The 14,578-nt window shown below is 49.1% G+C and overlaps 1 protein-coding gene across 1 annotated transcript; it reads right to left on the reverse strand.

Annotated features, from left to right (window-relative positions):
- Positions 1-4,309: 4,309 nt before the first annotated feature.
- On the reverse strand, positions 4,310-10,436 carry ARL10 (ARF like GTPase 10). Its single transcript, XM_075276431.1, has 4 exons — positions 10,252-10,436; positions 6,875-7,043; positions 5,712-5,887; positions 4,310-4,783 (listed from the first exon to the last, which is right to left on the reverse strand). Exons 1-4 carry the CDS (start codon positions 10,402-10,404, stop codon positions 4,535-4,537), a joined length of 747 nt encoding a protein of 248 aa, XP_075132532.1. The 5' UTR covers positions 10,405-10,436; the 3' UTR covers positions 4,310-4,534.
- Positions 10,437-14,578: the final 4,142 nt, after the last annotated feature.

Genomic DNA, 14,578 nt, shown 5'->3' on the forward strand with positions numbered 1-14,578 from the left:
AATGAGCTCTTTGGTGCCGTAAGCTCCGGTGTCTCCCACCTCGATCAGATCCTGGTGTCTTGTCACGTTCTGTGTCTTTTCCTTAGGCCGCTGCTTGACCTCATTGGTCACGTGAGGAGAGAACTTCTGCCAGAAGAGGAACAGGATTGGACCGCAGTGGGAAACACCAGGGTGGGTATGTCATTGTCTTGCTTTTTAGATTTCAGTCCATCTGAGTTTCATAGTTTGAGATTTCTAATAAACTTGTCTCCGAGACTGAAAGTGCGTCACGTTATAACTTTGTAGTTGCTTCATAATAAAATAATTCTGGCATTTTCAACTAACTTTTATTGTATTGGGCATTACTGCTAGAATTCCCAGCAGTATATTGTGTCAAACTGTTCCTCAATTACTCATCTTGAAAATGAATAAATTAGTGTCTGGGTGAACGCACTCCTCGTAGCGGCAACGGATCGTGTTTTTTCACAAAGTTCGCAATGGTTTCCTTTGCAGACTTTCTGCTTCCATTATACCTATAGGGAATCCGCCGGCGTTTCCTTATGTATAATTGACATACTGTGATTTTAAAAACTGCACCGGTTTTGGAAATAGCAGCATGTCCGCAGCTTGTATTTTCCCACAGTGTGTGGATGGGATTCTGTAGAATACCATCCACTGTACAGTCACTATTTAACGCCACCGTTATTTCTGCGACATGGGGCCCCGGCCTAAAACAGTCATCTCTCCCCAGTTTCATGTCCCCCCCCCCCCTCCATCTCTGCCCCCAGTTTCACGCCCCCCCCTTCATCTGCCCCTAGTTCATGTACCTCTTTCATGCCCCCACTCAATTTGCCCTCAAGATTTAACATGAAAAAACACGGGCACACCTTTCCTCTCTCCCCCGCTGCTCTGTCTCAGTCACTGAGGGGCGGTTCACACTTGCGCCTGGTGTCCAGTTTGTGCATTCCACCGGACTTCCATCTTCAGCCCCGGCGAACCTGGACAGGGGACGGAAACCCGGCGGTCAGTTTCAAAACCGCATTCACTTGAATGGGTTTGTGAAGACGTCCATCTGTGTCCGCCTTCTGCCTGTCCACGGGGAAACCTTTTTTTTTTAGCCGGACACAAAGTCGGACATGCAGGGCTTTGTGTCCAGCTAAAAACCCCCCCAAAAAAACAGTTTCCCCACGGACAGGCAGAATGCGGACACAGACGATCACCTTTACAAACCCATTCAAGTGAATAGCTTTTAAAATTGACCGCCGGGTTTCCGTCCCCTGTCCAGTTTCGCTGGGGCTGATGACGCAAACCTGGCGGAATGACAAACTGGAGACTGGGCTCAAGTGTGAACCGCCCCTGAGCTGTACGCACGATGTGAATGACATCATCACATCGCACCTACAGCTTGTGTCGCCGGAGCTCAGCGGTGACAGCTCCTAATTTACTCGCCTGTGTATTCAACTCATCTGAGTCCTCCGAACACAGATGAGTTGAAACCGGGACATTCCTCCCACCGACCGGGACAGGACCCTGAATCTGGGAATGTCCCGCAGAATCCAGGAAGGTTGGGAGGTATTTATGCCCAGCAGTGCCCTCCCACACAGTATTATATACCCAGCAGTGTCCCCCCTACGGTATTATATGCTCCCAACAGCCTCCCACCGCTCCGGATCTATTCTTATACTCTGGGGTCTTCTCAGACCCCAGAGTATAATAATCGGATGCTCAGGGAAGGTGAATAAAAGTAACAAACACTAATACTCACCTTGCCTCACTTTTCCTGGGCATCCTGGCTCCATCTGTCTGCAGCTTCTTCGTCCATCTTCCCGTCGTCTCTACTGAGGCCTGTGATTGGTCCTCAGCAGTCACGTGGGGGCGCAGTGACGTCATTACGCCATAGGCGACTGCTGGGGCCTGATCACAGACCTCAGTCACGTGACAGAAGACGCCGGAGAGGTGAGTATATCTATTTATTATATTAAGTCACCTCCCCGGGCTAGTATCTATTGAAATGCCGGGGTCTCTTTTCATTTACAGTATGTATGAACCAGGCTTTCCCCGACCGCTGTCACATTGGTACCGGGCCCCGGCCACCTCCAGTTGTACCTTGCCGGGCCCCCTCGCACTCCCTGTGACCACGAACGTTACGCCCCTGTGGCAGGATGGCTTTTCTCTGGCATCCATTGATGTGGAGGATAGATATACAGTATTTGATGGTATATAATGGCACACAGTAATGTATATGGTGATATATCAGGGTATATTGTTGTGTTCTTACACATACCTTCATAGGATTTCCGAAAAAAACGTTATGCACTTTTTTTAAAATTCTGTATACTCCAAACATATAATGGGGCAGATTTATTAACCCTTGTACACAAAGTTTTCTGGCTTACAAGGCAATAAATAAAATCACAATTTTTGGCGTGAATTGGTTTTTTGCTTCTGTGCTGCCTTTGCCACTTTTCTGGATAGGGGGAGTGTTACGGGCAGGCAGGGGGCAGACACATCGGCCCTACCAGATTTATCATCATTTACAACCCAACAGAGGGTGCATGTTATTACTATAGAGGTGTGTGCCTCGTCTTACATGTGGCGCAGCCTCCGGGGTTCTAAAGACTGGCGTTAGTAACAGCAGTCTACATAAACGTGTCCTATTATGTTTGGTATACATTATGTGTCTTTCTACGGCAAAGGTCACACCAAATATTGACGGAATTTACATTTCTCTTTTCTTCACTATTAAGGCTGTGTTCACGCGGAGTTGTGTGGCAGCAGATTTTTGACACAGCCTCAAAATACGCTTCCAAAAATGGCTCCCATTTAGGCCTAATCCAGAGCAGAATGCTGGTGCACTGCATTGACATCCTGTCGCAGCTAGTCGCGCGGAGTGTTCACATGAGGAATGCAAATTCTGCTATGTGTACATACCCTTACTCTTTTATTTCTGAAAGCACTCTTACTTTATAACATTTTCCCACATCTGCCTAAAACATTTGCACATCACGGTATATCGCATTATGAGGAAAATGAGATTAAGTATCACAACAGGTATTATGTAAACTTGGTATGTAGAGCACGGACATTTGCATATACTTCTAGTGCTGTTAGACTGTAGAATGTGGGTGCCCCATAAGAATAGTTTTTGGTATGGAAACCTGGTGTATGTGAAGACTGAAGAACCTGCAACTTTCCGTTGGTCCATAAGCGTCATGTGTATCTCAGTTTGGATATCTAATGTGTAGGCCGAGCTTTAATGTGATATCATAAGAACTGCTGGTGCACAGGGGTCACTGTATACTGAATACTATACACTTTTACTGTAACCTATTAAATATAGAAGGCACAACTTAGTTTGTAGCCCCTTAGATATAAGGCAGTATTATACTGGACGCTGACTTGTACTTTTTCTTCCAGATCTAAAAGCTCCGACAACTCTGTCCTAAAGACGAAACAATCTGTCCTAAAGATCACCAGGTATTTCGATGCTGTAATAATCTAGACACAATATGTATATACCACCGCTGCCAAGTACTTAATACTACAAGCAATACCTTTACTGTGCATCTGTTTTATTTTACAGCTTCCTGTGCAGTGACCCGATTCTGCCGACCTAAAACGAAAACTTTTCAGAAAACAACAACAGGCTGTCCGCCCCAGGATGTCCGCTGTAATCCCCTGGGAAACCGGACAGCAGACGGCTTGCAAGAGGTCGGCTTTAAAACCCATTCATTGGGTTTTCATAGGTGACTGCCCGTGCGCGTTTTCAGCCTCCCCACCTGGAAACCGTTTTTTTTTTCCACGGACACAAAGCCCTCCATGGAGGACTTTGTGCCCGTGGGAAAAAACGGTTTGCAGGTGGAGAGGCTGAAAACACGCCCGGGCAGTCACCTTCGAATGAGGCGTACGGGCGGTCACCTACCAATGACACGCTCGTGCGCTCACCTTTGAAAACCCATTCAGCCTCTCCGACTGGAAATTGTTTTTGTCCACGGACACAAAGCCCTTCATGGAGGACTTTGTGCCTGTGGGGAAAAACCGGTTTCCAGGTGGAGAGGCTGAAAACGCCCGGCGGTCACCTTCCAATGACTCGTACGGGCGGATACCATCAAAAATGAATGGGTTTTAAAGCCGACCACTCGCAAGCCGTCTGTTGTCCGGTTTCCCCGGGGATTACAGCGGATACCCAGGGGCAGACAGCAGCGGAAATGACAACGCCGCCACAGGGGCAGACATCAGTGGGAATTACAACGCCGTTTTTGGGTCCAAGAAAATTATTTTGTGTTCATAACCAATAAATATTCCCAAACAAAAAAATTTATTCCTTCATTTTAAAAAATCCACATTAAGTGTCTATAAAATAAATTATGTATGACGCAGTGGTGCTTTCCTAAAGAGCACAGGGTGTAGTGAGAACCTGCCCCACTCCTGTGCCCCATCCAAGTATTACTCATATGGCAGCTTCCGGTCAATCTGACCAAGGTCCATCCTCTCCACCAGTCAGATGGAGCTAGACGATATCCTTCAGCTAGGCCAAAATTCCCGGTGGCGTCCATCAGGCACTTTTCTCTCTTGCCAGAAAGGTTGGATAGTGGTTACTTTGGAGACTTGTGCTTTCATGTGATCCCTGGATTTTGTGCAGTCTTTCCACCAGCATTGATCTGACAGTCTGTAAAGAGGTGCTGCTTCCATACCCATCCCGCACCGCACTAGTCCCCAACACTGTCACTTCTCTTATCCCTTGGATTCGGTGCAATGATAGCTCCGTGTAAATGTCCGAGACGGTAAGAACAGATTTACAGTCCTGGAAAGAAACAACGTCTGGTATTAAAGATACTGCGTTCAACATTTATAAGCAGGGCTGTGGGGTTGGGGGGGGGGGGGGAGCTACAACTACTGACCCGGCTTCAGAGTGAATTTCTTACACATTATACAATTATGTTTTATTATTCTAAGGCCTCGCTATAATATTTCTCTAGATCAATAGTTGTCAATGAGGAGTATCCCCCATGGCGAGAGCCGCTGTCTTGTACCCCTGTGGTGCTCTCCTTACCTTGCAGGAGCAATGAACACTTCCATCAGTACTCATTGCAGTTGTAGGCGCCCTGGGGAGTGAGTGGTAAGCTGCATGGAGCCAAATGCTTCCAAATCTGTGCTGGGTGTAGTATGAGAAATTGGAATCGCCCCCCTACAGATGATCCACCCGGGAGCCAGACGTGACGTTAGATTTACACCTGCGTTTCCGTTCTTTGGATCCCAAAAAACCCCAGAAACCCAATCTGCTTAAAAAGTGGTCACTCCATAGACCAAAATGGTCCAGGTTTCCACACGAAAAATGTGGATTCCCCCGAAGGGAAACCAGATGTAGTTGTGAACCTAGGCCTAGCGCCCCCTACTGCTAGGATATTTATGGGACCCAAACCAACTACTTTAGCTCTATGCTGTGTATAGTATAGGCAATGGAAGCGGCTTCGTACTGCTGACAAGTATGGGGAGCGGCTATTGGTTATCTTAGCGATCAATAACTTATGAGGTTACCTTAGGAAATCCGAGGATCCCATAGACTATAATGGGGTCCGTGTGATTTCTGATCGGTTTCTACCCAAAATGGACAAAAAATGCGGAGAGGGGAACAAAATCCCCAAACGTGGTGCAAGCGCCGGTGTGATCCCAGCGTCAGGTCCCACAGTGTATTCATCTGACATTAATTCACCCCATTCCCATTTACCTACCTGCTTATTTGCAAGAACCATCAGAGGTAACCGTGGCGCTTCCTCCAAAAGTCTATGTAATTCATGTCTTGCTAGCTGCAAGCGTATGTCATCTGTGGAGTCCACGACAAAGACCAGAATGTGCGTCTTCTTTAGATATTGGTTCCAATACGTCCGAAGGTTCTGGCTGCCTCCAACTATATACAATGAAAATGTTCTTATAAAGCCATTGACTTTTTGCCATCTTTTCAATGATTATAAATTAAGCTGTAACAAAATATACAAAATCCTACTAAAGGGGAAAGAGGACGCAATGACACCTAGACGGGCGAACGGATTTGGCTGAAATTGCGCATACATACATACCTTGGGTCCCGCATTGAAAGATAGGCTACATGGAATTCCTGTACACCACCGCAATTCCCTCCCGTGACCGATGCTTTCCACTTTTGAATTCGCTGCAGGACCTGGGACACTATAGGACCTGGGATGACGTCATCCCAGCCCCATCAGCAGCTCACCTGGATGGGTGCCGCTTCTCTATGTGGGCGGAGCTATCGGCCGGCCGGTGTCCACAAGAACATGGCGGCTCTCAGAGATCCAGAGAGTCCTGAACCAGCGCCCGTATTCTGGGGCAGCAAGAAGTGTGTACGCTGCCCCCCTGGAAGGGGGACGGGGACAGGGCCGCCACAGCGCCCACAGATGGAATGGGGGCACATGGCTTGCCGCAGGAGGGGGGCCCTCATAGGCACACCTGTAACATCGGTGCACGGGGAGCCCGGGGTTTGGTGAGGCTGTGGGCACAGGTTGGTGGGGGGAATGGTGACACAGGGTCTGGGGGGGGGGGGGGGGGGGAATGGGGTCACTGGGTAGGTAACACAGGGAAGGGGGCATGGGGTGGTGGGAAAAAGGGGGCATGGGGTAGGTAACACGGGAGAAGGGGGCATGGGGTTGGGGGGGGGGAAGGGGATACGGGGTAGGAGAAAGAAACGAGCACATGAGGGAGTGGGTAAGAAAAAAGGGGGTTGGATGAAGAAAAGGGATCCGCTGTGGACACAAAGCAAAGGAAGAAGCCTGCGCGGCGCTACAGGTGGGTCGCGTAGGGGGTCAGGGTTCTTCGGATGAAGTCGCGGGTACTGCTAGTGTACTATAAATTTGGTATAGGGATCAGGCAGGAAACTCACCTTCTAACAGTTCTATCCTGAAGCCTTGGCTGAGAATCTGGGCCGTGTTAAAGCCATGAGTGGGTGCGGAGCTGGACTTGGTGGTGTTGGTGCTTATTGCATGGATTATACTGCTTTTACCTGCTCCATCTAAACCCAGGACTAAAATCTGCCGATCCAAATAGCTGTCCTGAGGAAATACAAAAGAAACGGTAAGAGCGTGACCTGGTGGATACAAGAGATCTTACCTACAGGAGAGAAAACTCTAAGGCAGAATCCCAACATTGCGGAAACTAAGCATTTCTTGTTGCAGATTTTGCTGCAGTTTTTTGAGCCAAAGCTTGTCGGCGGGGGTGCTGGGAGTTGGATTGTTGCAAATGTAAAGTTAATGGGATATCAGAGGGGCAAGTCAGAAATATTAAGTTGAGTAACCCCTTATTTGCTGTAGGAACAAAGGATCAGACAGGTTAAAATCCAACACGCCTGAATCTTAGGGCCCCTTCACATGGAGGATACGCTGGCTGATTCTGAACGTGTGAATGTTCCGAATCAGAGGCGTTTAAAACAGATCCCATTGCTTTCTATGGGAGCTGGCATACATGTGCTCCCCATACAATTGAATGGGCTGCTTTTTTCCATTCATTTCTATGGGGAGCGCACGTATGCTGGCTCCCATAGAAAGCAATGGGATCTGTTTTAAACTCCGCTGATTTGGAACGTTTACCCGTTCAGAATCAGCCAGCATATCCAATTGACTCCAAAGCCCTGATTTAAGCAACCACATCAGCGCCATAATACCTGGCCCTCTGGTTGTAGTTATAGCATTGTATTGTGCTGAATGTTCACTTTAGTAAAGTCTTGGTATGGCGGCCATGACAATGCCTACTCTCTGCAGCTCTCATGACACAATCTCTTGGGCGAATATCAGGTTTTATGACCCCGTCTATATTATATACTATACCGTGCTTATGTCTCAGGGTTAAAGTGCAAGTAGTCATTTACACTGAACATACACAGAGCGGTAGAAGATCAATAAAGAAAGCAAATGGCAAGAACTTTCCATGGGCAAAATGTCGCATACCGGCCACACCTCAGCCCACATCCACACCAGCTGTACCTTGTATCCAGCAGTATTGGACGCCATTGTCCAGAGGATGGACATGATATAGGGTTACAGGCAGAACGTCTATAGACTGACAGGTCACAGCCCTATTCATATAGACACCATGGTTGTCACCCAACTTACCTGCTACTAAGCAACTGGACAAACATATCCTAATACTGACCAGCAGATACAACGTCTTATCAGCTCCAGCCACAAGGACATTTTGCCTTGCTAGGTTTTATGGGTTGTCTACAGTGGCTTACAGGCATTGATAGAAGTGTTATGTGGGTGGGGGACGCTCTAGTAATCTCTTGTTTTCCCCCTGTCACTGACCACCGGGTCCCCTGCTCTCCCCCTGTCACTGACCACCGGGTCCCCTCCTCTCCCCCTGTCACTGACCACAGGGTCCCCTGCTCTCCCCCTGTCACTGACCACCGGGTCCCCTCCTCTCCCCCTGTCACTGACCACCGGGTCCTCTGCTCTCTCCCTGTCACTGACCACCGGGTCCCCTGCTCTCCCCCTGTCACTGACCACCGGGTCCCCTGCTCTCCCCTGTCACTGACCACCGGGTCCCCTGCTCTCTCCCTGTCACTGACCACCGGGTCCCCTGCTCTCTCCCTGTCACTGACCACCGAGTCCCCTGCTCTCTCCCTGTCACTGACCACCGGGTCCCCTGCTCTCCCCCTGTCACTGACCACCGGGTCCCCTGCTCTCTCCCTGTCACTGACCACCGAGTCCCCTGCTCTCTCCCTGTCACTGACCACCGGGTCCCCTGCTCTCTCCCTGTCACTGACCACCGGGTCCCCTGCTCTCCCCCTGTCACTGACCACCGGGTCCCCTGCTCTCTCCCTGTCACTGACCACCGGGTCCCCTGCTCTCTCCCTGTCACTGACCACCGGGTCCCCTGCTCTCTCCCTGTCACTGACCACCGGGTCCCCTGCTCTCTCCCTGTCACTGACCACCGGGTCCCCTGCTCTCCCCCTGTCACTGACCACCGGGTCCCCTGCTCTCCCCCTGTCACTGACCACCGGGTCCCCTGCTCTCTCCCTGTCACTGACCACCGGGTCCCCTGCTCTCCCCCTGTCACTGACCACCGGGTCCCCTGCTCTCTCCCTGTCACTGACCACCGGGTCCCCTGCTCTCTCCCTGTCACTGACCACCGGGTCCCCTGCTCTCCCCCTGTCACTGACCACCGGGTCCCCTGCTCTCCCCCTGTCACTGACCACCGGGTCCCCTGCTCTCTCCCTGTCACTGACCACCGGGTCCCCTGCTCTCTCCCTGTCACTGACCACCGGGTCCCCTGCTCTCTCCCTGTCACTGACCACCGGGTCCCCTGCTCTCCCCCTGTCACTGACCACCGGGTCCCCTGCTCTCTCCCTGTCAATAATGCACTGATGTGCTTAAGTTTCCAGCGCTTCGTTCACTTCTTTGGGGCTGTACGAGACTGCAGTCAACCCAGTGATGTGACAATCCATGGGATAGGGGATGGGTTTCTGTAAAGAGAAACCCATTTATACAGGATCCATGTTGCCAAAATGCAGCGTTTTTTATTGCAAATTGTGGCGCTTTACAGTATAGGCAAAGCGGATGGGATTCTAGCGAATCCCATGCCCATTTTGCGGTAAAAACCGCCATGCGGACACGCTGTGATTTCCAAAGCCAGCGCAGTTTTGGAAATCGCAGCATGTCAATTACACCTACAGAAACGCTGGCGGTTTCCCCATATGTATAATTGCAACAAAGTCCGCAGAGGAAACTTCCGCGAACTTTCTGTCTAAAGCGCTGCGGGAAGAATCACCATGCGCTGTGGTCACGGTTTTTAGCTGCAGGACATCCCGTGGGGCCTTAGCCATAAGTGGATTAAGTTGCTGTTCTTCAGGACCCCAAGCAGCCATGAAGAACGGTGAACCTAGCATAAAGGGTAGCAGGTCTGAACACTAAGCTTGACATGAAGCAGGTACTGCACTGGAGTGCACCCATATCTGCAATCATGTTATTGGTCTGCAGAAAGTGTAATCGGCCGATCTTCTCAGATACGATCACTGCCATCCTGCACACATCTGGGAGATGGGGGAGGACTCGGGGTCAGCGCAGGCTGCAGAGATAAGGCAGGGAACACACTGATAGGGCTTGTAACTAGTGCCAGGAGGGGTTACAGGAGGACACTGACTCCTTGCCCGGGGATTTCTTACTGTAGTCCCTGCAATGCTGCACTATAGCCCCCGGTGACCGCCCCAGGCAGCAGGTACTAGTGCGGAGTATGCGGCGTCCAATCCGGGCAGCCCGGGCTCACCTGATCACACAGCTGCCGGCACTCCAGCTCATAGCCCGTCCTCCGCCACTTCCTCCTGCCGGGCACATACCGGCTCCAAGCGATAAACAGCACCGAGCCCAGCGCCGCCACCGCCGCCCCGATCACCATTGACAGGTTTCTGAGAGCGGCCATCTATGGACCGGGCAACCGCAGCTCATCCAGCGGGGATCCCTGCCCGGTCGTGACGTCACCGCTGCCTGCCACGCCCTACACATACATAACATCTACAGGGGCGATGCTATAAGTACAGGGGCTGGTCCTTGCACTCTGCGCATGCGTGACAATGAGTCCAGCGGTCAGGACGGGTGTCCGTCGTTCTGTCAGAGGAACAAGGGAACCTGACACTGTCACGAAAAACGGAAACCTAGCGGTTACCTCTGACCCCATAGACTATTAGGGTCCATTCACACGGAGGAAAACGGTGAGGAATTTGGTGTGGAATTTCAGCACTGAAAAAAAAGCCTCCCATTGGTTTGAATGGGAACTTTTTTTTTTTCGGCGCCGAAATTCCACACCAAATTCCTCACCGTTTTCTTTCGTGTGAATGGACCCTCTATCAGGCTGAGTTCACACCGGGTTCAGGAAAATTCCCAAGGCATTTTTTGAAGCAAAGTTTTTAGCAAAAAAAACCCTCAAAAAAAACGCCGGAGTCAGGAATCTGCCTCAAAATCCTGACCAAAAAAACGTCTCCCATTGAAATCAATGAGAGTCGGTCATTTCTTTATTCCGTGAGCGGTCTGTTCCAGCTCCCGGAATAAAGAAGCCTCGCGATTCGGCCTGAAGACACTCCCTCCTCCGGACTAGGACCATTCATTGGCCCAGAGAGCGTGGCCGGATGCTGGTGCCTTCAGTCGCGGCTACCCGGTTTTTGGATCGGAACTGGAGGCGGCCTCCACCTCAGGCTCCGATCCAAAAAACCCTGTGTGAACTTACCCTAAAAGCTTAGCACACACCAAAATCAGGTGCATACACAGTGATAAGTGATAAGTGTGCCCCATAGATTGTAGTTTCCCCCTATGAGGGGAAAATTAGTAAAAGTTGAAACCTGATGTGAAATACCATTGCTTGAGTCTGATCTGTGATGAGTCAGGGGAAGGCCGGAACGGGAAGCGCTGCTCCGCTGCTCACGTGATCCTGGTGAGGGTTCATTAACCATGGTGAGTGTAATAGCTTATTTGGACGCTCTGTTTGGTATATCTGACCTCATAAATGTCCATAAAGAACCTTCTAGCAGTCAGGAGCTACAGAGCGCAATGTCATTCCATATCGCCACTCTGATATAAGGTCCATGTGCCTAAGGTTGAAATTACACAGGGTTTTTTGGTCCGGAACCTGAGGCACAGGCCGCTTTAGGTTCCGGACCAAGATACGGGTAGCTGCGACTGGACGCTGGTGCAGATTAGGCCCAAATGAATGGGCCTAGTTTGGAGGGAGTGTCTTCAGGTGGATGTTGCGAGGTGAATCCGCCTGAAGAATGAGCATCTCGCTTCTTCTTTCCAGGAGTTGGAACAAACGGTTCCTGGAAAAAAGAACTGACCAGCTCCCATTGATTTCGATGGGAGCCGTCTTTTTGGTCAGGATTTTGAGGCGGATACGGCCTCAAAATCCTGACCAAAAAACCCGTGTGAACTTACTGTTAGGGTAATATAGTGAAAGTAGGCTCTCTTATATCGCAACTTGTATACTATACACCAGTTATGTGTAAGGTGGGGTTCAAACTAGCCCATGGTCTCTGTTCAGGCATTCTGTCCCCCATTCTGCTCAAAAAATGCACATTTTTCAGGTGGAAATCCGGCAGACCCCATTACAAGCTGACGTGTGAATACACAGGAGTTTTTGGACCGGATTTTGAGGCGGAGGCCACCTTAGAATCCGGTCCAAAAAACGACTAGCCGTGACTGGATGCCAGTACAGTGCTCACAGTGCACCGGCATCCAGTTGCGGAATTCCGCTACAGATTAAGCCCAAATAAATGGAGCTAGTCAGGAGGGAGTGTCGCGAGGCGGACGTCCGCCGCTGAATCAGCTATGGAATCCGCCTGAAGAAAGCCCATGTCGCTTCTTTTTCCACGAGCAGGAAAAAATCATGACTGGCTCCCATTGAAGTGGTTTTTTTGAGCTGCGTAAAACTCTGGACCAAAAAACTCCATGTGAACCTGGTCTAAGGGTTCCACAGGTAACCGCTTTTTAAGCAGATTGGGTTTCTTTTGTTCGGGTCCCCAAGCAGACCCAAAGAACGAAAACCTAAGTGCAGGTGTGAACTAACCTTTGTAAAAGTGAAATAAATATACCTGTAAATATCAGACCTGCAATTTTACGAAAGAAAGACAAACCATTTTACCACATGTGAACAAGCTCTAAAAACATGATCTGTAGGCCATTAATTTTATAGATTCATTTTTTTACTGATGGAAATTAGGGTCAGTTTCATGTTAGTAATTACCGTATATACTTGAGTATAAGCCGATTTTTTCAGCCCAGTTTTTGTGCTGAAAAAGCCCCCCTCGGCTTATACTCGAGTCAGCAAAAAAAAAAAAAAATTTTTTTTTTTAAGGAGGGGGTGGTCTATGACCATCCACAATATCAATGTATAGAATCTCCCATAAAATAGTGCAAAAAAAAATAAAAATAAGTTGTAAATCCCTCCCTTCCCTAGAATACATATAAAAGTAGAAAATGACTGTGACACACATACACATTAGGTATCCCTGTGTCTGACAGTGCCCGGTCTACTGAATATAGGGGATCTGCAGTGCTCCTGTTCCGTCAGGAAGGGGTTAATAGGAGCACTGCAGATCCCCTATATTCAGCCAGACTGAATTCCAAGTGGGGGAAGAAAAAAAAACCTCAAGCTCAGGGAAGGGGCAGACAGACAACCAAAACACCCCCTCCCCTCCCCTTCCCCAGCACCTACTGCACCCAAAAACTCCGACCATTTTAATTGTTGAAATTTTCCAGTAGCTGCTGCATTCCCCCCCCCCCTCGGCTTATACTCGAGTCAATAAGTTTTCCCAGTTTATTGTGGTAAAATTAGGGGCCTCGGCTTATATTCAGGTCAGCTTATACTCGAGTACATATGGTATATGAAAATTGAAAACCATCTTGCCTGTGGCAAACCAAACCGAGAAGCCTCCAAGTGTTCTCCAAGTGGAGAGAATGTTCGGTAGCGTTTCACAAATTCCTGATCCTGTCATCTGAGTTAGGAATGTGTCAGATGTGCCTGAGGAATGTAGATTGTAAAGAAAATGTATCTGCAAGTGGAATTTAAGGGGAATTTATCTGGACCATAATACTATGGGGCATAATAGTGCATGCAGGAATGCGGGAGATTGGTTGGTCGGGGTCTTCAGCATCAGATGAGGGGGGCCCATGTCAAAAGTTCGTCACGGGGCCCCGCCATTCTTAGTTATGCCGCTGGACGTGGTATTACCTTAAAAAGGGATTCTAATGATAGAATCCCTTTATATTATAGCCCAAATTCACACCAGCCCCTACCCACCCCTGTGCGGAGTTTGTGGCGCACGCAGACAAGAGATGCTCCTGATTTAGGGGTCATCGTTAATAAAATAGGCACATCTATTTTTTTATGTAGATTGTGAGCCCCATATAGGGATCACAATGTACTTTTTTTTTTCCTATCAGTATGATGAGAGGAAATCCACACAAACACAGGGAGAACATACAAACTCCTTGCAGATGTTGTTCCTGGCAGGATTTGAACCCAGGACTCCAGTGCTGCAAGGCTACAGTGCTAACCACTGAGCCACCATGTTGCCCTAGATAGGCACATCTGACTCTGGCACAGGTAAGGTCTAGACTAGTATATGAAACTTAAGTCTTGATAGATCTCCTATGTGTGTGAATAGTTACAATAACATCAAGTTGGACGACTGAACAGATAAGACCAAGTAACTTCCTCTTTCCTCGCAGTAGATCTCAGAAAAAAAGCAAAAAACCTTTTCCTTTGCTTGCTCAGTATGCTCTTAGAGGTTGTATTAACACTGGCCCCATTGGCAGGAAGTGCTGACATCCCCATGGCCTATACACACAGGGCTCCGACTCCTAAATCTGACAACCCGGTAGATTGTATCATGGAGCGGGTACCGGGTAACAACACATTACTAAGTCATATCATGGGGGGTCTCAATGTCCTTCTTCCATCGTTGTGGTTAGTACTAGGCGTATTATTATAATATACAGTATATCTAATAGACACAATCTTATCCACAAATAGGATGAAGGTTTAACAAGACAACGGTATCATGGCTGGATACAATCGTGTTTGCTTTTATTGAGTAGCGCCATGT

This window comes from Leptodactylus fuscus, chromosome 5 (genome assembly GCF_031893055.1).
Source record: "Leptodactylus fuscus isolate aLepFus1 chromosome 5, aLepFus1.hap2, whole genome shotgun sequence".
NCBI lineage: Eukaryota > Metazoa > Chordata > Amphibia > Anura > Leptodactylidae > Leptodactylus > Leptodactylus fuscus.